This window comes from Synchiropus splendidus, chromosome 10 (genome assembly GCF_027744825.2).
Source record: "Synchiropus splendidus isolate RoL2022-P1 chromosome 10, RoL_Sspl_1.0, whole genome shotgun sequence".
Classification (NCBI taxonomy): Eukaryota; Metazoa; Chordata; class Actinopteri; order Syngnathiformes; family Callionymidae; genus Synchiropus; species Synchiropus splendidus.
Genome location: NC_071343.1, coordinates 16,061,799 through 16,089,067, shown reverse-complemented (window position 1 = coordinate 16,089,067; position 27,269 = coordinate 16,061,799). Strand labels below are relative to the sequence as shown.

Below are 27,269 nucleotides of genomic sequence, written 5' to 3'. Positions count from 1 at the left end.
ACAGCATATCGATGAGCAGGAATACCAAAATATATTCAGCACCAGTGTCGCATCCCAATTGTCCGCTGCTTCAAACGACCCTGATTTCCACTTCTAAGGTTTGGAACCGCGCCAGTCCTCCAGCAAGCTGGTACCTTGTTCATGTCCCTGGTGTCATTCAAAACTAGCGTCTCAATTTTGTCTTCTAAACTGTTGGACCTTTAGGAGAGCTCAAAAAGTGACAGTGGTATTTACAGTCCATTAAGTGGACGAGAGAATGTGGAGAATTAGCTGAAGAGGTGAAGAGGTCAGATCTCACATCTGCGTGAGCTGAGCTGCTTCACTGAGGGAGGCAGTCTGTTCTCAACGTCTGACGGTGTTCAGCGGTTTGTCACTCTGAAGCCTTGACGTACGGACCTGATGTGCGTTAGAAGACCACCCATCCCAGCTAGCCAGGGTTCAGTGGGGCCACACAGACAGACATTTTATAGATTAGATTAGATGTCCTTTACCAGTGCCAGAATTACCTGTATTTTGTCAGCTTGTATCTTCTATTTTATTCATTCAGTCATTCCTCCAAATCCAGCTTGTGACTCTCGGTGACAGAATTATTTATTTATAAATGTTAATGAAATCACGTAGCCATTAACGCATTGTTTTGTTGGTCGCTTTCCCCCCTCAGTGTAGCGTTTTTATTTACGAAACATTTGAAAAATGTATTAGTTAATTACTATTATTGTATCTGTGGTGATATCAATAGCAGTTGGATGTGAACAAATAGAAGAATGTGATTTTCCATCCAGAGAGAAAGAGTTAAATGATGAAAACGTCTGAGGATGATCCGTGAAGGGGACGGAGGAAGTGCAGAAGCGGCAGGGGGCGGAAACACCCAAGTTCCACCAGAGATGGTGCTCTCTTCCTCTGCTGCAGCTGGAGGGTAACAGCGGGAGACCCGTGAGAGTGAAGCCGCTCAAGTGACGCTGTAAGTCGGAGAGGGAAAGACGGGAGAGACGCCGCCTCGTTCTGGTATGTGACGCTTTTTTCCCCTTTACAATTATGAATTATGAATAATTATCGCCGTGAATCGTAAATACCTTTGAATCTGATAAACATTGGCGAAGCCTCTGTATTTTGGATGCTGTTCGCAGCGTCATCGATCCAATCTTTATTCGTGGTTATGATTATGAAAACGATTTAATTTCAAATGGACTTCTCCCTCAGGTTCACCTGAGGTCTGAAGAGCCTGCAGCTGATTGGCTGAGGGAGGTCACGTGACGCTTATATTATCATTCAGTCACAAAAAAAAAGTATGAATGTAGCAAACCGGTTGGCGATCTCATGTATTGAAAATGCTCACACATTGCACTAACTTATCAATGAAATATAAGATCAGCTGTCGCTCAAGGTTACGTGACTTTAACAGCGAACACTGAACAATAAATAAAAATCAAAACAGACAGAAACAAATCAGGAAAATGACATTTGGGTTATGGATTATTATTGATATTTGAGTACAGTTTGCTTATATTTGAGCATGTCAGCATGCGCTTATGAAATAAACTGCAAACAGACAGTACTTCCTGTTTCCACAGAACATGTGGGACTGTAACTTTAAGTCTCCATCCGGTTTGGTGACAAAACACATCTGAGTTTTATTCATACAGGTAAATGAACTCTACAAAACTGCAGTTGTCGAACTTAAAAATACTTTTTTTTTTTAATGTGTGACAAATAACAGGACCCTTCTGACATACTGACATGAAAACCAAAGACTCTTTCTGAGTTACATGTGCCACATAAGTTCACATTGTCTCGCCAAAGAAACGGTCAGAAACGGTTCTAGAACAGTGTTTTACATTTTCATTCAACAATATTAAGATAATATTACCATTGAATCAGGTAGATCTGATCGTATTTTTGGTGGTGACAGCAACCTGGCATTTGAAATCCACATCAGCCTTGGTTGTGGTGACCCAGAATACAATTAGTGGCGACGAGTCATGACAAGAATGTAGCCCACGTCACGACCTGGTGCCACGTCTTCCTCATTCCTCCTCATCGTCTGCTGCGCCACGGTTTCAGCATGGGCGTATTTGGCTTCATTTATTGGCCCATGGATAGAAGGTTGCATGAACATGGTTTTTCAAATGATTCCCAAAAAGGAGTCCTAATTTTGATGATGTTCACTTGTCACTCTTAACTAGTGCTTCACAAGTGTTGAGTATAGTTGAAGGAGATTTGATTGAGACAAATTGGATTTTGTGATGTGGTTAGGGACTGTTTTCTTGAAGAAATGTTGCTGTGCTTGACTGTCCCAATACAATTCAATAGCAGCAGAACAAGTGGTCAGAAACTCAAAAGTTGTCCGGGTGGTTTGGGCACCACGTTCTTCACTCATAGCAGCAACTTTGAAGCCCAATTCTGAGTCTGAGTTGTTTGTTTTTTTCAACTCCTTGACTCACCACGATGCCATCAGCTCCTGGCCCAACCGTAAGAATCTATTCCTTGCCGACCTCCTTGTCCGGCTTCTTCTCCTCCGTCATCGCTGAGGCAGTAGTTTCGCAACCACTAAACCCCACATCAAAATATCTCACATTGTGTGGCCTTTGTGTAATAGCTGTCAAAATACACCCGTTGTTTCCAAACTGCGCGGGTATTTGTTCTTCACACTTGAGCTCCGAAGCTGTGGTCTTGCTCTCCCCGAAGGCTTCTGCTTATGAATCAAACATGTGATTAGTCACCGACTTAAAATTCAGAGGCCCCTTCGCTCTTATTAGCATGCTAGCACTCATTAGAACCTCTGACGTACTTCATCTGGGCTCCTCATGAGCTTTTATCGCCTCAGCTTTTCATCACATCACAGGATTCCTGTCTCATTTCCTTGAAAAGAGGTTGATGGACAGTCAGATGGGTAAATGTGTCCTCCAATAGACCCCATCCTATTGGAGAGATGCAAGTGTCTATGATTGTAAACCACAGACACAAGTACAATTTATCAGTTGTTAAATAATATGTAGAAGAATATTAAATGCATTTGTACGCTCATACTGTATATTTATATAAGCAGTCCAAAAAAATGGACTGCTTGTACTATATATATATATATATATATATATATATATATATATATAGTACAAGCAGTCCATTTTCTTCACAGCGGAGGGGGAAGACGATAAACAACAAATATAGATCTCCTATGTCAATATACAGCATGTCTCACATGCTGTTCTGCAAACAGCTACCAGAGAGAACTGTTACACTGAGATTAGACAGAGTTGCACAGGCATCTATTAGAGCTGAGGTGTGAAACTCACACAAGGGGCCAAAATGCAGGGACAGAAGTCACCAATATACACATTTATTGATGTGACAGTAGATGGTATTCTTTAATGGGAAAAAGTAGATTGAACAGTATTGGATATCAATGGATATTTTCATGTGTGATGACCAGCTTTAGCATTGGCTGATCCCATGTTTCTGGATTATTTGTAATTTCGACTTCTTAGCCCTTGGAAGAGCAAATCTTGACAGCATTATCTTTGTAGGTCATGATTTTTGCATGCATTGTTTGATTTCTAATATCGGCGGCGTTTGAAACAACCGGTCCCCTGGGTTTGAGTTTCACATGTGGATTGATAAATGTACCATTTAAAAACACGATTTATTCACGCTATTTATTTCTATTACTGTATAAGCGCCCAAGTGCGGTGCGACTCCCTTCGAAAAGGCGGAGTTAGAACTTGGGTTTGGCAGAGGATAGCCTGAAGGGAAGGCTTAGGCTTTTTCAGGGAGAGAACAAAAACAGTGACGTGATGCTTTATGGGTGTGTTCTGGCTAAATAATGACAGCTGAGAAAGGGGTGGCGCTTTTGTACCAAAACCAGTAGCCTTTAATGTAACCCCTGTTCTTGTCTATACATTTGGGGACGACTTGTTACAATTCTTTGTGGTGTGTTTAAACACTGGCTTATAAAAAGGAAAAAAAACCTGCACGCTGCTCAACAGCTCTAAACTGAGACTACTGTTGTGCTCCAGGAGTCAAACTACTTTGTTTATGTCATGATCTCAGGAGGATTCTGTGAAACAAAGTTCCGGAAAGAGGGGCCCAGCTGAGACATTGGCTCACTTAGTATTTAAAAACAAGTGTGTCGTAAAAGACAGAGGATCTGTATGTCAGCCTGATGTGTTTGGATAGCTGTGCCAGCTTAAAGGCATGTTATGCCATGTTAATGTCCCCTTCGAAAGAGGATCTCATTCGAGCTGCCATCTTCATTTCTGATATACCTCAGATTCCACGACTGAAAGTGAAAGTGGCTTCAAAAAGAATGTAGGGCGGTGGCTGCACACACACACCGACATGAACTCGCTTGGATGAATCATCCAAATATGTAAAGTGTAGTTAGATCAAGAGATGGTCCGCACCTGAACCTTGACCACTTGAAAACTCCTCCCAGCTGCCACGGACTTGCTGGCAGCCTTGACTCCTCCTCTCTCCTCCAGCTACTCTGATATCCTGGGCATGTCTCGACAAGCTGGGTAACACTAGGGGAGGGAGGAGAGGCAGGAACAAGAAAAACTAGAGCACATGAGAAACAGTGGGAGCGGGAGGTGTGAGAAGGCAGGAGCGTGACAGCAAATGTAGGTTGGGATTGATGCTTGAGGGTCTTCTGAGCAGAAGGAAGGGAGGACCTGTGGGCTTCAGCCTTGTTGTGAGTTAGATTCTCAACTTTTTTTTCTCTGCACTTTCTGACAGAACAATAGCATGAGGAAAAGTTTGTGAGCTGATCATGGATCCTCCACACCACTCAACGAAGGGCTGGCAGAACCTCTAAATGTCAGCCGCCTGCAGGAGAGAGACCTGATGCCTGACTCCCTGCTTCTGTGGAAATACCAGGTCAGCAGTTGAAGCCTCACAAGAACATGACGGCGTGAGTCATGTCGGAATTCATGAGCCGCACCGGACCTTGCACGAGCTTGCTCCGGGGCAGACGTTTCTACTGTCGGGAATGGGCCCTGGACAAGCTAAAGCACTGCCTGGATTCCCGCGCCAGCCCGGGTCAGCCGCCCGGGCTGCTGGTCACCGGCGGGCCAGGGGTTGGTAAAACAGCACTCTGCACTGAGGCAGTGTGGCCCACATCGAAAGCAGGGTTGGCAGTCGGGCTGGCACCACGATGCCTGGCCTCACACTTCTGCAAGCGGGAGGACCAGAGAAGCACTGTCCCCTGGAGGTTTGTTTTGGGCCTGGTGGACCAGCTGAGGTCCTCGCCGCTGCTCCCATCTGAGTACAATGAGATCCTCAGGAGCCCATCTGTGTCCTCAACCCTGGACCCTCTCCACTGTCAAAGAGCACCTGACGACACTTTCAAGAGGTTTGTCAAACTTTCTATTAACTTGTGTCCAATAGTTCCATCCTAGTTCATTTGCCATCACACCTGAAGGTCGTACAGTCAAATTTCAGTCAGCAGGAAAACAAAAGACAGACGTTATGTTTGTTGTGTCAACACTTGTTCTTAGCAGTAGAGTGTCAGGACAGTTATCTACTGTGTGTCGCTAGCATCAGCTGATGCAATGTCGGCGCTTCAAAGTGGCCCTTTAAGACTCGTCTTGTGGGATTTTTTATCTTGTTGACGATCGTGGTTTTCTGCTGCGGGACATTTGTCAGCAGGTTTTGTCCCGACAGGTGCTTTAGCTACACACACACACAGACACACACACACTTTCAATTTGGTTCTTCTGGGCACCGCCCACTAGGGGTGACTTTTTTATCAGAACCAAACATCAGTGTCAGTTCTAACACTTCTATTCAAAGTTTTAATTCATCTTTTAAGTCGGAACATCCCCATAAGGGTCTCACATTGCGTCTTCTTGGGCTTTACAAATGGCTTCATATTCGGTCATCTAGTTTTATATAGGTAGATTTGTCAGTCACATGTAGTGATGGGCAAATGAGACTTCATGAAACAGTGCCCTTATTTTCAGTGCTCAATAGATGGCGCTTTCGGGTTAAAAATGCTTTCAATTTCATTGAAATGGTTGTGCAAATCTGAGTATTTTAGAGCAGAGAGTGACATCCAATGATAAATGAATCCGGCATTCACTACTTGCCGGTGTGAGTACAACCCTGAATTTATGTGAAGATACTCAGTAGTAGTCAATGTCACATCATTGCCGTCACTGTAAACTGGAACAGGAATTGTTGTGTAAATTTTGCCATTAAACAACCTGACACTTATTTTAGACAAACAAACAGTCTCGCAATAAAAAAAGCTCTCTGTGTGTAGCACACAGTATCATCATAGTATTTCTGGTGAATTTCACTCTACATTTCACATGTAACAAAGTCTAAATGTTAAAACCAAAGCACTGTCAGAACTTCTGCAGAGGGTGCTGGACTTCCTTTTGGTCTAACTGAAGTGAAAATTATTTGACTCGGCTGTGAAGATGGAAATAACCACACTAGAAAACTCACTTTTAAGATACTCTCAACGTCACATGGTCATCTTCATTGTAGAGCTTTAAAAGGAACAAAAATTCAAAGGATGTTACAATGATCAGTCCTGACAGCATCAACCTTATGGTATGATGTCTGTGAAGTTAAAGAGATGCTATTTGTTGTCGCTTATTTCTGGGTCCTAGTTCTGTCGGTGCAGGAGGTTGGATGTCTCCTGGTCCACCAGAACCTGCTTCTTTGTCCCTCTGCTGCTGAGCTGTTAGCTCCCTTTTTCTTGCTGTCAACATCTGTCACGCTCTCCTTGATGATCTTGGCCTTGTACTCTAAGTGTTTACAACCTACAACAAAGTCATCGAGGGCATGTAGTCAGACCCAAATAAAGGAGGCCGTCATTACCTGGAGCATCGTTGCTCCTCAACAGGGAGAGGTTTTGCTCTTTGTCTCTGAGCATTTCCCATCAGCCTCCTCCCGCTTTACCTGCCTCCTTGGTCAAACCTGTCCTCTTCATGTCTCCATTACCTGCAAGTATGTGCCTTAGTGGTTTTCATCATAACTCCTGAAACATCTTTTTTTCCTTATCTTAAAAAAAATCTTCAGAACATTTGTTTTAGCTTTAAAGAAATATCACAATCGGAACTTCCATATTTGGGGCTTTGAAAAATAATTAACATTGCTATCTACTTCTGTGAGGACGCACTACCTCGTCCAACCTGGTCCAATTCTCCAAGTAAACCACTGTCACTGATAAACACTATCCCAAAACTACAGTTTTATACATGAAATATTGCATTTTTTGAGCCCCCAAGTGTCTGATCACCTAATCCATTCATCCATCAGCACGGACAGGAAGACACTCTGACTGTGACCGTCGTCTTTTATTTATTCCTCATGTAGCAAAGCGGCCCATTCACCGCGCACACAATAGAGGTCCAGTGTGAATGAGAGCTGTGCGGTTATTTATGACATCGCGTCCTTTCACAGAGCCAGAAAAGGAACAAAGAGGTGAAAAATGCCTCATGAACCCCAGTGACCGTCTCAGCAGCAGCCAGTGAGGTCACTCTCTCAACGTGTTTACTCTGCTCCTCCTGTGTTTGCGCCGCTTCGGTGTGAAGTACCGAGCTGGATTCCAAATTCCAGCCAGAGGGCTGTTTGTGTTCGAAACACTTGTGAGACAGTGAAATGCTGCCATGTGAGAGCAACCGTCAACAAGCTGATGAAACGTGGAGGGGGGGTTGGTGATGACAGGCTGTCCTCTGGGCATGTGGGCGTACAACTCTGCAACTTTTTCTTTCTCAGGACGGGTTGCAGCACAAGTCAGTGTTCATAGAATCTCTGGCTCGGAGTGAAATAAAGCTTGGCGACTTTAAACTGGCTCATATTCCAAGTGGGTGATGACGCTTTTGTCACGCCGCCACATGATGGTGAGGTGATTCACAAATGTCTGTCCTCACACACAGTTCTCTCTCATTATCTACAACTGGTCTGTGGTTGAACATGTTTGGAAGGAGTTTCCTGGTGTTTCATGATGTTTCGTAACTCCAGTCATTTTCTCAGGCACTATGTCGCAGTCCCGCCTTTATATTGTATTTATTTATGAATATTGCTGCCTATTTTGTATGTAACCACAGGCGTGCTGATGCTATTACACTGCTATTAAATGCTGTTAAACTTGGCTGCTACAGTAGATGGTGTTTAATATAATTATAGGATATAAGTTATTGTACTTTTTTGTTTGTTTTTAATAAATTAATTAGCTAGCTACAGAACCGACAGTATCGTGCACAATTGTTTTCACAATTTCACTTCAATTTTGCCTCATCTTTTGAAAGTATTATAAAGGACTTGAGCTTCTGTGGGCCAGCGTAATGTTAGATCGATTGACTTTAAGGGGACATAAATAATTCGCCTGTCTTGCACTGGTTTCATTTCTTTACTCGTAGTTATTACTTCCTGTTATTCACTTCACCTGCTTCCCCCCTCACTTTTGCTGTCCAACACCTCTTCTCCGTCTCATCAGCAAGCTGAAGCTGGACAGAGATGATGCAGTTGAATGCTGTAAGAATGGAAAGAACTATTGGTGTTGAACTTCACGCCAGTGGTGTTAAATATTCCTGCTCTTTCCAAGCATTGTGTAGCATTTGGAGCATCACCAGAGGCCCATTTAGGAGACTCATTCTAGAGAGAGCTGTGGAGACACTAGAACATAGCTGTGGCGACTTGCACCACAGTTGAGCGCTATTAGGAGCATAAAACTTAATAGATGATTGAAAGCAGATTACACTTCCTCAATGGCGGTGTGTGCTCAGAGGAGTGTTTGCTCTAAGCAGGTGACTAAAGCACACAGAGGGATGATAAGCCGGCAGTAAACCTGTCTTACCTGTCATCCAGGTCAGGGTGCAAATGTGCTTTTAATTGCAGGATGTTCTCTATCATGAAAGCAGCGACTACCGTGCTGTGAGGTAACAGAGATGATTCAGTGTGAGGAGCCTGATAAGGAGAATAAACCCCACCGACCTGGTCTTATTAAACCAGGCAGCAAGGTTCCTGTTTCTCATGCAGTTCATCTGGTCGTTGATGATTCGTGACCTGACATGGAACCACCAAATGAAGGAGTGCTGGACCCAGGGTGGCGGGTGCTCTTTTCAAAGAGAGTGACGACAGGGTGTGGGACAAACTATGAAGCGTTTACGGCCGTGAGCAACAACCATGTCAGGTCTCTCGCAGTGACCGGACTTCACCTTTATTGTGAGCCCAGTTTGGACACCACATGTCCATCTATGTTCCAGCACATTCTTGTGATGCCAGTTTTTTAGCTACATGCCAACAGCCAATTCAAAGAAACCAGTCAAACTGATAATACGCAAATGTGGATTTTAACTTTCGACCTTTGAGATGAAGGAAAGTTCAATAGTCAACAATAAACGCCCTTTGTTTTTGTGCCTGGGTTTCACCTGGACAACAAACATTTAAATATGATGAGCTAGTGCTTCATTTTTACCCACCATTGCAGCACTCTCCTTAATATATTAAAACATTCCGACCTGCAGTGTTAGTTGACCTCTACGGTTCTTAGGGCTGTGTATTAGGAGGTATGTTGCGATAGCACACGTACCCTGATACAGGAGTGACGGTACGATACATCACAATATATTGCGATGCCGTAAGAACAGCAATAGATATTGTAGAATTGAGGGGGGAAAAAAATCATGCAATACAGATAATGTACAATATTATGTACATGAAAACAAGCTTGAACCTGAGTAGAGACCGACAGTTAAATTTCACAGTCCTACAAAGGGGAGAACAACTTGCATAATCAACAAAATAAAAGTTTTTATTCATCATAAAAATTGTTATAGTTGACTTGAAATATCAGTAGAAGTATCAAGTCGCGATGTTTGAGCGTGTCATTATTTTCTTTCACCTCTACGTACGTTTCCCAAATGCTAGTTGTTTTAAAAGGCTTGTTGCGTCTACATTTTTGTGAGGGACACCAAGTTACAAAAATTGATAGAATTGTAGAACTAAATGTTAATAGTTAGCAGCGCTAGCATGCACACAAAAACAGCAAAATATTCTGAAACAAAATAGATGATAATAGTAAAGTTGAAATTGTAATAAATGAATCAAGACAAATTGTCAACTGTAAGTAATGGTAACAACAATAATGATAGAATAGATATACAATTAAAAGCCGAGTTAAAAGGACAACACTTTTTTAAAGTCAACTGTGTAAGATGTCGCCCACCTAAATCTACCTGGATTACACCAGGCCTTGAAAGGGTGATGTCACAGAGAGGGAAAAACCTGATGCTTTGTGGGCTAATAGGTGAACTGCAATGTGTGTTGTGTGCAATGTGTCCCCAGCTCTCCGTGCTGTTCGTTTATTGAAGTCCGTCTGTTGAACTTTGATCATGGTGCAAACGTGCTGTGTTATTAACTGCAAACACAATTGTTCCTCCGACCTAAATGGTTTGCGATTGTTCTCATTTTGTGTTTGTGATGGTGATGATAGGAGCGCAGCGCACCACAGGACAAAGCTGCGCTGTGCGGCAGCTTATAAAATAAAAACAATAACCCATACGCCAATCACGACGCGTATTTCGGGTAACACGGAAGTGGTAGGACCGATTTGGCAGGGCTGAAAACTCCCTCATAGATGCATATTTTCCCTGGCAAATGAATGAAAATGTATCTGAATATGTATAAGTGCCTAAGAAAAACAAAGCTCCGTACATGTCAGCCAATTACGACGCATTGTTCCGCAGACTGCAGGGAACAACGGACATAAACTTCGCAAATGATTTGATGACAAACATTGCATTTTGTGGGAAAAAAAATGCTATGCATGTGGTGGAAATCACCTTGAAATCCTTTATTTCAATTTCCTCTGGCTCATTAAAACATAAAAAAAAAAGAAGTCGTATTTGCTGGATGTGACATCATCACTCCGCGGCAGGTAGGACACATTTGGCAAGCGGACACTTTTGGTACCTGCACCGTCTAGCGTGTGAAGTGGTCAGAATCCGTGTGTCACACAGTCAATACGCGAGAATCTTGTTCACAAGTCACAACTAAGTAGCTCTACTCCACTCATCGGAGATTGAGTGCATGTTCATTTCATTTCTGGATGAAGAAGACGACTCCTGTTCCTGAAATGTGGATTTGGAATATTTGTCGTGCTCCACGTTTGCTGGGGCCGGTGACAGTCATTATCATCTGAGTTCATCATGTGACCGTGGGAAACGCGAAAGGTGGAGCAGTTCTATATCTCTCACCAGCCAACATATTTCAAGATGACGTGTAACCACGGAACCAACAGGAATATTTGGAACTTATGCTGGCGGTGTTTGTGAACAGGAAACACAGAGCAACAGTGGAGCTTCTTATTCTTTCTCTATTATTAAATGTAATGTTGTGAAGAACGGTGGAATGAAAAGAGTCATTTGGAGAACTGGCATTGTGTGTCTGAATTGATATTTCTAACAGAGCATTTACAGTGGAGATGGCGGAGGTGTGCTCTCATGTACATTGTCTCTTGCCGAAGTTTAATAAACAATCTTCTCGTCATGAAACCGTTGTGTTGAATAGTCAGAGCTCTGCCCACTCATGTGAATATTCACCTCAACTGACCTGCTGCTTATATCCTTCAGTTTCCCCAGCTCCGTTTTGCTCAGTTTTTTCTCTTTGCAGTAAAGTATCAGTGCATGGGTTGCATACAGCCCTCGTGGCCTTTAATAAACAGCGGAGTGGCCACTTCCTTCCTGGCACCAGAACATCCTCCTGCTGACTATTAGGGCCGTCTGCGGGAGAATCGGAGTGGCCTTTGAATGATTTACCCTGCTATTTCTGGAGGGATTCCATGCCGACTGGGGCTCGCGCTCCTTCCTAATCATAGACGTTAGCGGTAATAACAGTTCGCGCACACACACACGCTGCTGTTTGTGGAAGGATAATTGACCCAATTCAGTCTGTGTGTGACCTGTTCGTTCCTGACTCCCAACGCCGTCTAATTAACGTGTGTGTGTGTCACCTCTCTGAGCTGACCTGGATCTGACATTAGCCAACATTTAAATGCATCCTGAGTCACGCTGGGTGCAAGCAGAGCCTCCCTGGCTTCTGTCAAAACCTCCATGTTTGTGTCTGAAATAGCTCATATGTAAATCCTACTTCTACAATTTTGACCAGTTGTTTAACTGCAATTTCCTTCAAGACCCATACACTGATATATAGTTCTAAAAACCTTTTTAATTTTTGTTTTTCAATGTTTAGACCACTCTCAGTTCATCTCTCTCTCCCATTTTTCTTTTCTTTTTATTGGTTTATTAAATGTTAATGTGAGTGATGAGTGACAGAACATTTGTCAATAACAATTTTAACGTAGCATTTCTCATAGTGCAGTGCTTGGCAGTTCAATGCTCTCAGAGGATCTGAGCCATGCTGCAGTGCTGTGAAGTGTGCCCGAGTGTAGAAGCAGGAAATAACATTTATTTGACTCATCTCAGCGAGCTGTGGGTGTCGCTCCCATCAAAATCTTATTTACAGCTTCCATGTCAGCTTTTAAAGTATTACTCAAACCACTGTGATGTAACGTGATTACAGTGAGAAAGTTGGAGGGCTTTGATTATTCCGGATGTCCGCAAGGCTTTTAGAGCACGGAAAAAAAGCCCAATTTGATATTTTTGGAGCATTTTCAAGTTCAACATTTAAGACCTGAAGGAAGGATCTGCTTGATGCCCCGAAAATCAGAGGCACCCAAAGTGAATGAATGTTGCCAAAGGTTTTAATGCGATGCTGGTCATGAGTGGATCAAGCAATGTGATATGAAGAATTGAAACTGCGCCGTAGAGTATAAAGTATGAAAATGTATTCTTTTAGATGGGAAAAGGATAAGTAAAAAATAAAAATCAATGTATGGGCGTAACAAAAGTGTCTAGGAGACAAAGTCAGAGAGGCTAGATGGAGATGGTTTGGACATGTACAGAGGAGAGAGAGCCAGTACATTGGTAGGAAGATGTTGAGGTTGGAACTGCCAGGCAGAAGGTGGAGAGGAAGTCCAAAGATGAGATTGATGGAGGTGGTGAAGGAGGACATGAGAGAAGAGGAAGCAGAGGACGGGGTGAAATGGGGGAAGATGATCCGCTGTGGCAACCCCTGAAGAGAGAAGCCGAAAGGAAAAGAAGAAGAAGGGCGTAACAAAAGTGTTATGAGTGAAAGTTCAGGGTTTCTGCCAGGATATTTTTGCCACACTCACCCTGAGCAACAGACTTCAAATGATGAAGACGGCAAAAACCGCCGTGTTCATGTCCACCTGTGTTCTGTGTTTATTTTGATGTTTCCGCTTTGTTTTAATACGTTTGATCACAAGAGAGTTTTTTGCTGAAGGCGTAGCGGCTCTTATTTAAGCCGTGGCGGTGCACCATGGTAGTTTACATGTGGCAGAAACACTGAGGTTGCTGAATGTGTAAGGTCTACTCACCAAGCAGCATTCTTGCTTGACGTTTTGGGTGCTGTCATCGCGTCTCGAGACTTGTCGAATGGTACCATCATGAAGGAACCACCAGGGAGCATTAACATCCAGGAATGTCAAGCGTTAACTCCTACATTTTCCCATCAGTACTGCAACAATATACTACACATCAATATTGTTCACTTCTCTGAACTGATTTTGAGTGGACCGCTGCTTTCTTTCATGGCACTGTGTAGTGTTTGCACTAAAGCCCCGTTTATGCTCCCTTTATGTATGAAATTGTACTCGTCCTTTTCAACTGTTCACCAATATATCCTCCAGTGGGACCAGCCCAGAGCCAAAAGTTTATGACAATGACAAAACAAACATGGCGACTGTGGAAGAAGTATTGATAACGTACCTCTTGCATAAAAGACGAAAATGGAGGCAGCGTTGTAGGAGGCGGTGGTCGGTTAGGCCGTTAAATATATCGTGGAGGACGGAGAATTGCCGCCATTGTTATGTCTTCTTCGTGTCTCATTGGAGCCGTGTATCGTGTAGTAACAGCAGCGCTGCCTCTGTGGTTTTGGGTGGTACTCCTCCATTTGGCCCATATCCTAAAGCCTACAGCGAAATGAACACGGATCACGGGCAGAAGGCTCCGTTCGTATCCGTATCTAACATTGAGCATTTATGGGTTTTTAGATGGTTAAACATCTGCACATTCTCACTTCTAATGAGTCAAATTTTAACTATTTTCAAATGGAGTTTTGTTGCTCAAAGACGTTAACGGTTACTAGACATTGTGCCTTCTATATGTTGTATGTTACGCATTGGGCTTTCAATGTACTGAGTCTCATGCGGAGTATTTATAGCCGGCATCGTCGCCGAAGGTTCCTACTCTGATTGATTCCATTTCCAAAAGTTGTCAGTTTCATTTTTGCAGTGTAAATGGACCTTCCAACTGACATGCACACTAGTTGTTAATTCACTTCACCGAATACTCACTTCCTCCACCTCCATCCAAACATGGGCATCCTCTCGAAGAGTGGTCTCCATCACTGTCATGCTGTTCTTCAGGGCATGTGTTTACAATGTTGTGCCTTGAGCATTCTGTGCCTCTAGGCTCATTCTAAAGAATATTGTTGACAGCATCCATTATGATGGGATGTTGTAATAAAAAAAATGTTTGCATGAGGAGTGCATTTTTATCTACTCTTGTTGCTCAATGTTTGGTGAAATCTTCAGTTAAGTTTATTCTATTAACAGGCCTATTGGATATATTATTTGGTATATTTCAGCGAGTAAATAAGTAGAAACCTGTGAGACCTGCCAATGAGGTGAAGTTTAGTGATGCCGCTGAACAGACAAGAAGCAGAGAAAGAAGTAGCAAAGATAGAAAGAGACATTATCAGAAGGGCAGCTCATGCAGCAATGATTGGAGACTAAGTTAGGGAGGCCAGACGGAGGTGAGTGGAAAATGTGGAATGGAAATGAATGATGGAGATGGAGGTTCCTGTGAAAAAAAAGAATGTGAAGGGGATCAGTGAGGTTCTTAGATGTGGTAAAGGAAGACATCAGCAGGATGTGTGTGACCAGTAAGGATGAGCAAGGAAGGTTAAAATGGGGGTTGACTTGATGTGGCAGTGGGAATTTCAGAGAGACGAAATTTAAAAAAAATGAGTGCAACTCATCCCATCAGTATGTTGTAGTTTTGTGGTAAAGTTCACTGGTGTTTGTTTTCTTTCATGCCCCTGAATTGTGACGAAAACTACTAGCTTGTCATCAGGTTTTTCATAAGACAGAGAAACAATTTTAAAGCCAGTTGTAAAATAGGTCATTGCGTCATACAGTTCGTAATAGATATTAAAGCATGTTCACTCGACAGAAGAGAAAGCAGGGGCTCTCAGGGTTCTCCATTGATCCTGACTCTAAGTCTCTGGACATATTTACTCTCTATAAGCTTTGTTTTGATCCTCCGATCATTTCCTTATGCCAGGGTCGCTAACAAATATTCAGCCTTTTGAAGATTCTCTGATGAAACAAAAATAGCCTGATTTATTGCGCTGACCTATTTTACATCATAGCCATCACACTCATAGATTTGCCTTGTGATCTCTATATCTGTCCATTGTTTCATGTCTCCTCAGGGCTGTGTTGGGACCTCTGCTTGACCTCCCTCCTCCTCCCAGATCACTGATGCTAGTGGTCGATTCCCTGGATGCAGGAAATGTGACAAATGGAGGAGATGGAAGCAACTTTTCCATTGCTGAGCTTCTGGCTGTCAACCAACACTTGCTGCCTGACTGGCTGCTGCTCATCTGTTCAGTCCGGCGTCAAAACAAGACCATATGCAAAATGTTCTCAGGTGAGTGGAAGTGATGTTGCACCAAAGCAAGACTCCATAACATTATGACCGGATGTGATATTGTGTCATTTTGTTGCATTAATCCAGCCGTTTCTTGCATTGTCTAGAATTCACAGGTAGAGTTTCCAAACTGCTCCATCTTGATCTTATATTTTTAATGAGAAAATGTTTCTGTTTTTTTACACCAGAGCAGTGACACTTCCTGTAATGTGGGCCTGAGGTCTAGCTGTCTTATTTGTATTTTACAGCATTCAAATGCCAGCTTCATTTGACTTGAAAAGTAGCTGCAAAAAAGTTGAACGGTGAAAACGTCCCTCAACACGAGGCTGTTCATTTAGTGGGTGCAAGGAGAAAACGCTTGAGGCACGTGTTCTGTGACATTGAGCAATAGCTTGATATTTCAGTCAAATTGTTGACTATTGAAACAAGTGGAATACAAGGGCACGTTTGTTCACATTTAGTGTGGTTTGGTCGGTTCCTCTCTGTATCAGATGAAATAAAGGGGACCTATTTTGTTTTATCAATAATAAGATCACATATGCTTATATTGTAGAATCACATCAACATAGTTTTAAATATTCATAATTTCAAAGTTGAAGTTTGCAAAATGGCTGCTTGACTTGAAACGGTCTGTTTACATTGAATGACCGACGGGGACTACAAAAATGGATGATGAAATATGAATCAATGAGGCATTTAAAGCACTGTAAACAAACCTGCGGGCAGATGTTAGCAGTGACCCACAAACTCCTGACTAAATTTTAGGAGCACAGTCACTGTTTATATTCTCTTCCTGTCAAAGTTCATGTTTGTCCCTATTTGTGTTGTGTACAACATAAAGTTCACAGTTTAACAAATCCAAAAGCAGTTTATTATACACAAGAAAAATAAATACATTAATAAATAAAAAATAATATCCTATGCAGTACTGTAACTGTAGTTTTCTTGTGCTACAGGTTTTCGTCGGCTCTGCCTTGATGATCTGCGTAAGCCCCAGCCGGTACGAGACGTGCAGCAATATATCCTCTGTCGTCTGGAAGAGGAAGCGTCCCTTCGTCGCCAGCTCACGCCTGAAACAGCCAGCATGTTGAACCTGCTTCACATTAAAAGCGGTGGCTGCTTTCTCTTCCTTGAAAAAGTTCTGGATGGTGTCGTTGCTGCCCTGGTGGGTCTCCGTGAAATTAGGGACATCCCTGGGACCCTCAACGGTCTCTACCTGTGGCTGTGCCAAAGACTCTTCCCCCGCGGACTCTTTGTCTATGCAAAGCCTCTGCTTAATGTCCTTTTAGCAGCCCCGAGACCTCTCACACTGCAGCAGCTGTTTGAAGCTGCGAGAACTCAAGACACTTTACTCAGCTCCCAGGAGTTCCAGAACAAGCTCCGAACGCTTGCGCCCCTTTTGATTGACGGACCCGACGGAAGCAAACTGCTTTTTCATACTAGCTTCGCGGAGTGGCTGACTGATATAAAATACTGCACACAGAAGTATCTGTGTAGCACACAAGAAGGTCACAGCATGCTTGCAATGGCTCTTACCTTGCAGGCACCACACCTGGATGTCGAGGACACCTGCCAACTGGCCACACATTTAGTTTGCTCTGGTCACCACCAAAATAATCCTTCTTTGTTAGCGCTATGGCTACTGTGGACAGACATTTCTGATCTGAGCACCTGTTCAACATCTTCAAGTCCGGTTCTTGTCAGCCAGGAAGTCTTTCAACTCTTGCAGATGAGTGGAATCATTTCTGGAGGCAGTTTGCAATCCAGACGTGGAGTCCACTGTATTGCCGGCTCAAGGACCAATGCCAACCAGTCTTTTGAAAAAGAAATGTTTGTAAAGAAGCTGCTGGAAAGTGGAGCATCTGTAAACCAGGTCAGCGCTGCTACTGGACTGACCTTGCTCGCAAGTGCCGCTCATGAGGGCTCTGCCAACATAGCCAGGCTTCTGCTAGCGCATGGATCGGATCCTCTTATCAGTGACCAACATGGACAAACTCCTCTGATCTTGGCTTCGAGACAGGCTCATGTTGAAGTAATGCATCTGATTATCGAATGGACCCAAAACCAGGCGCCAGAAACCACCCTGCTTCTCATGGAGCATGTGGACAACGAAGGCTGGACGGCACTCCGCTCTGCGGCTTGGGGTGGGCATAGTGAGGCAGTGAAACTTCTGCTTGATGCTGGCGCAGATGTGGATGGTTGCGATGCCGATGGCCGCACTGCTCTCAGAGCAGCAGCTTGGGGTGGTCATGAGGAAACAGTCCGAACACTGTTGAGGTATGGGGCGCAGGTTGATAAAGCGGACGTCAAAGGGTGCACGCCACTCATTGCTGCTGCCTATATGGGACATCATGAAGCCGTGGAGGTTTTGCTAGACCACAATGCAGACGTCAATTTAGCCGATGGAGATGGGCGCTCTGCTCTATCTGTCGCTGCCCTGTGTGTCCCCACGGCAGAAGGTATTAAAGGGTATAGTGAGGTGGCAAGTCTGTTACTGGAGCGAGGCGCTGATCCGTGCCACAGGGACCATGATGGTATGACACCATTGCTTCTTGCTGCATACGAGGGGCATTATGAGATTGTAGAGCTTTTACTTGAAGCTGGTGCTGATGTAGATGAGACAGCTGTGCCTCAGGGAAACTGTCCAGCTGCTGCCATCACTCCTCTACTTGCTGCTGCCGCGATGGGCCACATGAGAACAGTGTCCAGGCTACTTTTCTGGGCTGCAGCTGTTGACGCCATCGATTGTGAAGGCAGGACAGCACTCTGTTTAGCAGCAGCAAGGGGGAGCACAGAGGTTGTCCGTGCCCTGTTAGAGAGAGGCCTGGATGAGAACCATAAGGATGATCTCGGTTGGACTCCATTGCATGCAGCTGCCTGTGAAGGCCACCGGGCTGTGTGTGCCGCGTTGACGGAGCGCGGAAGCATGGCCCATGTTGGAGACATGGACATTGAGGGCCGTACGCCGCTTATTCTGGCCGCTCAGGAAGGTCATCTTAGCACAGTGAGGTTGCTTTTGGACAGGCGGTCACCTATTGATCATCGGGCATACGATGGTCACTCTGCTCTCAGCGGTGCATTCCTGGAGGGTCATGCTGAGGTAACAGAGCTGTTAATGAGAAGAGGTGCTGATACCGATGTGAGGGATGCAGAGGGAAGACCTCTCCTCTATCTTCTTGTATTGGAAGGCCAACTTGATTTGGCTTCTCTCCTTATCGAGAAAGGTGGAGTACCCCTGGAATCCAGAGACTCTGAAGGCCGCACCGCTCTTCATGTGGCTTGCTGGCAGGGAAGTCTTGAGTTGGTAGATTTACTGTTACAGCATGGGGCCAATCCAAATGCACAGGATACAGATGGAAGACCACCAATGCACTCAGTGGCTTGGACAGGACACGCAGATGTGGGGAAACGTCTGCTAGGAGTTGGTGGGGTTCATATTGACCTTGCCTGCCATCAGGGGGCAACAGCTCTGAGCATTGCTGCTCAAGTAGGCCATACGAACATTGTCGCAATGCTCCTGGAAAAGGGGGCAAATCCCAACCACATGGATAAATATGGCCGCAGTCCCGTGAAAGTGGCTGGTAAGCAAAAACACTTTGACATTGTCAGACTCCTGGAGAGGTTTGGAGCTAGACCTTACCATGGTCCCAACTGTGCTATTGCCTCGCCGTCCAAACCCTCCACCAACTTTTCTTCGAGGGTCTTGGCCTGTAACGGGGTTGACGTCTTGACTTCCACCTCGTCTTCCTCAATGTCGTCCCCCAGCTCGACGGCGGAACGGTTCCACTCCATGCAAGGCTCTCAGACCTCATCCACTTGTCACTCGCTTGCCACCGTGCAAACAGTGCCGGCAGACAGTCTCAGTTTCATTCAGCAAATCCAACAGCACTCACTGCCCCGCAGTCGGAGCCGTCCCTCCACCCTCACTCAGCCTGGCAGCTTGGCTCACAACAAGCTCCATGGTAGCTGCCAGCAACAAGTAAAGGGAAGCCCCCCTCCATCTGTTTGCACAGTCACCGCGATGATACACAACTGTGAATTGTCTCCCAAAGACTCTTATAATAGACATGACTACAACGAGAAACTGAACAAACGCAACCTCATTAAAGCAGACCGCGTTACTTACTCTGCCGACAAATGGCAGTCATTCATATCGTCTTTGGGAGTGTCACCAACTCAAGACAGCTTAGCACTTGTGAAGGACAGAGAGAGTGCACCTGTAGGATATCCACACAAGTTACAGAGTCCCCTCCAGGGACAAGCCTGGGATTCTTTACCAGAGGGCCACATTTTGTCACCAAGTTGTTACAGTTTCGCCCCAGTGCCTCCTTTTAGTGCCTTGACAAGCGACGTTATGGTTTCCATGACATCCACTGACCCCAAACTCAACCTAAAACAGGCGATTAAACTTCAGTTTGAGGGTCCCACCAGTGTGGCCTACAGCAAGAGAGAAACACCCCTGTGAGTGACACTAAACAACAAACTGACACAGGGATGATCTACTGAATGAATGGGCCTGACCCTAATTCAATTGTGTCGGCTGTGTTTTTATCCTTAGTTTAATTCAGAGTGGCTTCATGGAAATGCTATTTGAATTTACTAGGTATATTTGTGAATTTAAACGATAAATGTATGTGCCGTGCACAGAGAGCACACGTTGTAGCTTCAGAACAATGCTTCCACAGGAGGAACTGACACACTTCCTGTCTGTTCCCCAGCAATGCATTTCATCTTTAATTTAAAACCTGACATTGTCTTTGTCATTGCGCCACATCCAGCCATTTTACTGTTTACAAACACACTGCTGATATGGGAAAATACTTTGCCTTGTGGCGTAATTTAATGATGATTTGGATTTTCTATGCAGTTAAACAATGAAAAAACAAGTGTCAGTTCCACATTTCTTATATTCACAGTTATATTCCCTTCATTACTTTTCCAAACTCAGTCAGTTTTCATGCCAAAGCATTGCACTGCATCTTTGTTTGTATTTCTTGTATGGACAACAATGTTTCTTCCGATGTGGTCGCGGATTAAATCTTATACAAACTAACCTAAAGTGTTATTTTTTAAGACAACATGCCTGAATGGAACCCCTGCTTGCTCGCAAAAATGTCCTCATGTTAGCCTAAAATGTTTTAATATGATTTTATTTTGTCTGTTGTCTTCATTTCCACTACACACATTTTTTGGGAAGTTTTGAACGATAAATTAATAATGAAAACGTGTATATATATATTTATATATATATATATAAATCGCTTATCAAATCAACAAATAACACAGTAAATAACATCATCGAAACACGCATCTTTTGGAACACAAGATGGTATTGTGAGACGTAGGTCACCAGGTTCGTATGACACAAAATACGATGATGGTCATTATATTTCTGGTTTTGTCGGCGTGGTGAGCAATTGTACAGTGGACCTAAAGGACAATGACAATCATAAATGAAAAGCCACAAAAAAGGAAACACAATTCCTAAAGCAAACAATTATTACATTAACTGGAATCACAAATGCAAAAAATGCATTGACCTTTTTCGAAAACAAAAGCACAGTTGGAGAAATGGAATCGTTCAATTCAATTCTGCGGTTGCTCTTTTGTTTTGAGATGTTACTTTTGAGATTGTCACTGCCACCAAGATATAATAGAGAAGGCTGAAACCCGCCACAGTGTATCCTGCTTGTGTTGCATGTCCAGAGAGTTATATTGTCCTGAACAAATAATGCGAAATCTATATGATTAAAATTGTTCTACGGAATTGACACTAGTCCTCCACCGGTGTTCAATATGATTTTAAAGCCCCTGAATGTGGTAAATGGGGAAAAATATATTTGGTTTGTGGAGGTTTCAGTTTGTGAGTCTCTATTTAAGTTTGTAAACCAAGTTTGACTCCATCATTTACACAATAACAAATTAAAGTGAACCATTACAAAACAACTTCATGAGAAAAAAAAATCTGAAACAGAAGCTCATCTTAACCGGTTCTTAAGGTTCCAAGTTGAGGTTTAAATAGTTGATCAATTTACAGTTCCCTCAAGCATGCTGGCATTCATGCAAGTCAGCGTTTCATTCACATGCAGTTCTGGTTCAGCACTGAGCGGCTCTTCAGGATTCTCCTCCCGAAATCTGCTGCGTTCGAAGAAAATTAAAAAGAAGAATTAATGAGCAAACATTAATTCAAGTGGGCAGAAATTGTATCCGACCATGAAAGCACATTAAATACTGGAGGGAAGTCAAACTCTGTTGAAATCATATGGGCTATTTTTTTAATAGTGGACTTAAAAAACTACATTCTCAGTCAACCCGTGAGTAGTGAGGAATTGATCCATGAATGAGAGGGTGGACGTGAGAGGCCGACTTACGTGACTTGTGTCTGACCAAAATACATTTTGCCGTCTTTATTAAATTTTAAATTCCTGGCATGCACTTAAGATGTTGAACACTTGTCTCCATTGGTGCTTATTTGTGTGCATGAAAGTGTGTTTGGTGCTCTTTGAAAAGTGAAACGTCAGGGAGAACCTCTGATGTGCTCACAAGCGGAGATGAGACGAGGCCGCCAGCTGATCGCAGCCATCAGGGATCTGGTGCAGGGAGATTTTGGGCAGATTAGAAACTAGAGAAATGTCTACTTCTGCACTTTCCGTCTCAGTATGAGCTGTAAGAGAAGTTAAACCATTGCCTAAAGCAGGTGATCGGTTCCCAGGTCAGATTGGGAACATCTTAAATACTGGACTCATTTTCTTACTTTATCATGTGACATCACTGCACGACGCTGGGAACAATATTAAAATAATCAAATTCAGTTTACTTTGTTTATGACAGTATCACCTACTACTTGGGAATTCAGTTGGAAACGTATTTTATCCTTGTTAGAAGGTGGGTTCGGGATTGTTGTTTGAAGTGCATGAGTCTCAGTGTCAAACCATGCTGCGACTGTCATTGACAGTGAGTGAGACCAGCAGGCTGCTCACTCCTAACCAGAAAAACATTGCTGTCATGAATTGGCAGGAAAACTGAACTGTAGAAATCCAGGAGAGAAAGTTTGAAATTCTTAATATTTAAAACAGTTGAAAGTTTAGATTTGTCAACCAAGTCTGTTTATTCATGCCAATTTTGAGTGCTTTCCATTTTGCATTGAAATTTTCACTTGTTTTTTGTCTTTTTTTCCCCATTTAAACTGCTATAAAACCATTAAACACTTAAGTTAATGTTGACTAAATAACACTTATTAAAAATGTATAGCCGTACACACTTTCACTGTTGGCTTAAATGAATTAAAAATTGCAAGATGCTTTGCTAGCATCCCAAAAGTGAAGCTAGCAAGGAGATAACTAATAGCACATAAGAGGACTTTGTACGAGAATGTGGCATAGTTAACTCCATCATTTCTAATTTGAAATGACATTCCCACTCATTGTTTCTGTTCCTGTTTTGAGTGTTGAAGTATAGCACGTCACCTGACCAACCATTGTTTGTTTGTGTCCTGTTTTACAAAAATCTACTTTTATTTTTTTTATTTTTAATATTTTCTTGGTGCAGGGGGCGCAGTGGAGAAGGCAATATGAATCACCATCTTCAAATTGTGTGCTTGTTCTTAAACAGAAAGTCATTCCAAGTTTACATGGTGATTTGATTTTGGTGGAAGAGTCATCTTTAAAAACACATTAACAATATCTTTAAAAACAATATAAAAATGTTGAAAAGATTTGGTTAGTTGTTAGTTTTTCCAGAAAACAATAAACAAAAACTATATCTTTATATTTACATTTGCTTGTCTCTGTATAATGCAGCCACACCTTTTGAAATTAAAGAAAAAAAAAAGATTATTTTAATGACAATATTTTAGACTGTGTCAAATTTAAGGGTCTCCAAATTTAATTGTGGCCGCTGTATATATTCTCGGTTCAGCTAATGGTTATCTTAGCGGCAGTTCTCGCTGCACACAGATGCTGCTGTCACCAAGGTAACAGTCAGAATATTCCCCACACGCTTGTGTGCCAGAATGCCGCAACACCAGGTCCAATAGTGACCAGGAGCAAGTCCAGAAAATCTGTTGTGAGAGCATATTTGCAGGAGAAGAAGGGATGGAGATCAGATGAGAACGTGGAGCTTTGATGTGCATTACAAAAGAAAAAAAAAGTGGCGTAAGAAACTCACCCTTCGGTGTGGGAGTCTGTTTTTCTCCTCCAGAGTTTGTGCTCGATCGATTATCTAGCCACAAGCAGCAGCATCATCATGGAAGATTATATAATTGCGCTATTTTTATCTAAGATGCAAAGGGTCTTTTGAAACAGTTGTTTTCACGTGAAGCCAAGAATGTGTATGGTTTGACAACACGGACGGTTCATCATGTGCCTGGATTTCTCTGGGAACAGTCACCAGCACTGGTCACTAGAATATACTGTATGCAACGTCCCTCATCGCTGGTTTACTTGGTGTTTTTTGCTTTGTTTTTGTTCGACAACAAATTTAATATTATTGTCACATGTCACTGCCACGCCCTTCTGGGACATGAAGAGAAAGGTGCCTGGAGTATCCAGGATTCTTGGTTGGAGCGAAGGGTTAAATTTTCCAGGAGGCAAAGCTGGATACACAGGATGAGCAGCTGGTTAGGAAGCTAGAAGCAGCGGTGGAAAACAATGAAGAAACAGCAGAATCTGTCAGCGCGGAAGCAGCTGATGGGAAGTCAGACCAACAGACACGGATCTGCAGCTGTCTGGCGAACTGTTGCCGACGGGAGGTGTTATTAACTTTAAATCTATTTTCTGGTGATGAAACTAACACGGACCAAGAATACAAAGTGGCATGACTGAGGAAACTGTGAAGCAGGATGAAAATATAAACCATGTATCAGATCAACAACTCAAAAGATCACCATCAAAGCATGTTGATATCATGACTTACAAATATTTGTGTCCTACCTTTGGCTTTCGACACGCAGGCTAATGGAAAAATTAATCTGAAAAATCCCTAAAATGGTGCCGATTTGATTAAAGATGAGGAGGCAGATGAATGCGTCCGGTACATGCGCAAGCATTTTGGAGGACAAGTGCTCCTGCTGATACTAGAGTAGCTTTTAAACATGATGCCTTTCACTGTGAGTCTGTACAGTGCTTTAGTCACGGTAGTCCTGATTTAATTGTAGGCTATGTTTTTCTATGCATGATAGGTGATGTGACTTCAGTCATGTTGACATTGTTCTCAGCGGCACTAGCATGGTTAATTTAGCTCCAAACAAAGCGAGGGGATTGTATGAACGCTGTTTTACCTCTCTGTCGGATGCTGCGGATCAGTGGAGCTGGTTTTGGGCGCTTGGCATGGCAGGACGGGGAGCGGGAGGGACCAGAAGATGGAGTAGGAGATGAGGAAAATTTGTCGAATCTGTCGTTCGAATAGCGGTGGAAAGACATGTGGTGGCGCTGGATGATTTGCCCCAGATGTAGCATGTAGACTGAGAATAGAATGGACCTAAAATGGAACCTTGAGGCACACCACTGGTGTGGCTGTGGATGAAGAGAAGTTCCCAACAGAGATACGACTAAAAGCGGCTGAGAGCAGTGTCTTTGATTCCCACCCAAGATTTTTTTTTTTTTTTTTTTTTTTTTATGTAGCGGAAGATACTGGAATAACACCGTCTATGCAATCGATGGTCGTCTGGGTCTGTAAAACTGCAGGGAAAGTAGTTGGATATTGGATATTAAATCTTGTCTCTCTCCTGCTACATCTACTTTGGTCTGTGATAAGCAGACTCACAATGGCTGACACAATTCAGCCCCCAAAATATTACTGTCAGAACCTTTTCTGGTACATAATTATTGCACATAAACTGCTTTGTATATTTATGAAGTTTGAATAATACTCCTCATAAATGCACAAATACAACCACAGTCAGCACTTAAACCAAACGTCTGTGGCAAACCGTGACGCACATATTTTTTATTATTTATCTTTAGATTAATAAATCACAATCGTGACATAAATCCAATCAGGACTTATGAAAATATTGAATCGGGTGAATGCATTTCGTGCTAGCTCTACCGTGACTTGGTCTGTGTTAGGAATTGGAATCATCCTGATAACAACTGTGGAAAAAAAAAATAAAAACAGACACAGTTTGGTTCATTTGCCTTTCACCTGTTATCTGGAAGGAAAACATACACAAACAAGTGACAGAGATATTTCCTGGTCCTCACAAAGCTTGCGATTAATTGGTTGATATTTCTCTCTTTCAAATTACACTAGAAGAGACAGCTTAATCCATTAGCAAATAATATGGAGTTGACACTTTCCATCCACAGCAAACAACATTCCATCCATATAAGGCACTCAACACCAAGCTGCAGCCATGAGCAGCATTTCTGCAGAACACGGACACGTGAGAGATGTTGGTGGCAGGAGAATCTGTCGAGCCATTCTTCACATATTTCAGGTGAGAATGTCCGCACACAGGTCAGAGCCCAGCTGTGATCCCACCTCTGAGTGTCATAAACGTCTCCACAGCCTTCTGGCAATATTTCCATACGGAGAACAAGTTTGAACCTTCAGTCTATAATGAACTGCCAACTTAAGTTTTACGACGACGAGGCACTTGTTGTGACCTGCGGACGAGCGACTGAAAAACAACGGTGAACAGCGTCATTTACATCACAAGAGTTCAAATGAAGCCTGAAGAGGCAGCGTGAATAAAAGCTTTAATTAAAACCAGTCCTCTGGCTGGGCTGCTTTTCGTCGCCATGTTGCTTCAGCTCCTGCTGCTCAGGCCAGACTTAAAGTCATTGGTTTGTTGTGCGCCGCTCTGCCGAAGGGGTTCAACCTGCTCGCTCTTAATCCCCTTCGCCCTCGAGATTTCATTCTGTGGGTGAGTGTCAGGACTCGTATATGAGAGTTCAGCTCATTATAGTGCTTCACCTCCTGAAAATGTGTCATGAACATTTTTCCTCATTTCAGCCATTTGTCCTAAATGCCCGGATACAAAATATGTGTTTTTCTTATCCCAAGAAGTAGTAAAATATGTAATTCACATAACCAAAATAGGAAACATTTTTTCTTGGTAACCGCACATTATTCTGCAGCACATTTGAAGTACAAACAAACAACTCGATCATAACCCGTGATCAATTTTTGAATTACTTATTATGATTCTTTTTAAATACTAATTAAAACGCAACTATTTGTATTTGAGCCTAGAGTAAGTTTTCACATTGTTTCATCAGTGCTACTGCAAACATCCTGGAATGTTTCACCAGCTTCCTGTTGAGTTCACTGAGTTCACAGGAGGCGACCACTTCCTTTCAAGTTGCCCAAATCTGCTGCTTCACTTGAGTATGCTGTAGTTTATACAGTATAATCCTCAATTATTGGGCAACATTCCAATTTAATATTACATATTGTATTTATTTATTCTGAACCCATGCACACGCTCAAAGCAGCACAATGTGCGAGTATGGGTCTCCAGCGACAAGAATACCAGACTAAAACAACAACTTTCTTCTGGCGTCTTGTCTGCCCATGTGA

At 43.0% G+C, this 27,269-nt stretch overlaps 1 protein-coding gene across 2 annotated transcripts; it reads left to right on the top strand.

Moving 5' to 3' along the window:
- The first annotated feature begins 891 nt into the window (after positions 1 to 891).
- ankrd50l (ankyrin repeat domain 50-like) lies at positions 892 to 20,610 on the top strand. Of its 2 annotated transcripts, none has more exons than XM_053877645.1 (4): positions 892 to 1,005; positions 4,732 to 5,347; positions 15,529 to 15,746; positions 16,703 to 20,610. In XM_053877645.1, exons 2-4 carry the CDS (start codon positions 4,914 to 4,916, stop codon positions 20,209 to 20,211), a joined length of 4,161 nt encoding a protein of 1,386 aa, XP_053733620.1. In that variant the 5' UTR covers positions 892 to 1,005; positions 4,732 to 4,913; the 3' UTR covers positions 20,212 to 20,610. The 2 variants fall into 2 exon arrangements, with proteins under 2 accessions (XP_053733620.1, XP_053733619.1); XM_053877644.1 differs by lacking the exon at positions 892 to 1,005 and adding an exon at positions 4,520 to 4,616.
- The last annotated feature ends 6,659 nt before the right edge of the window (positions 20,611 to 27,269 follow it).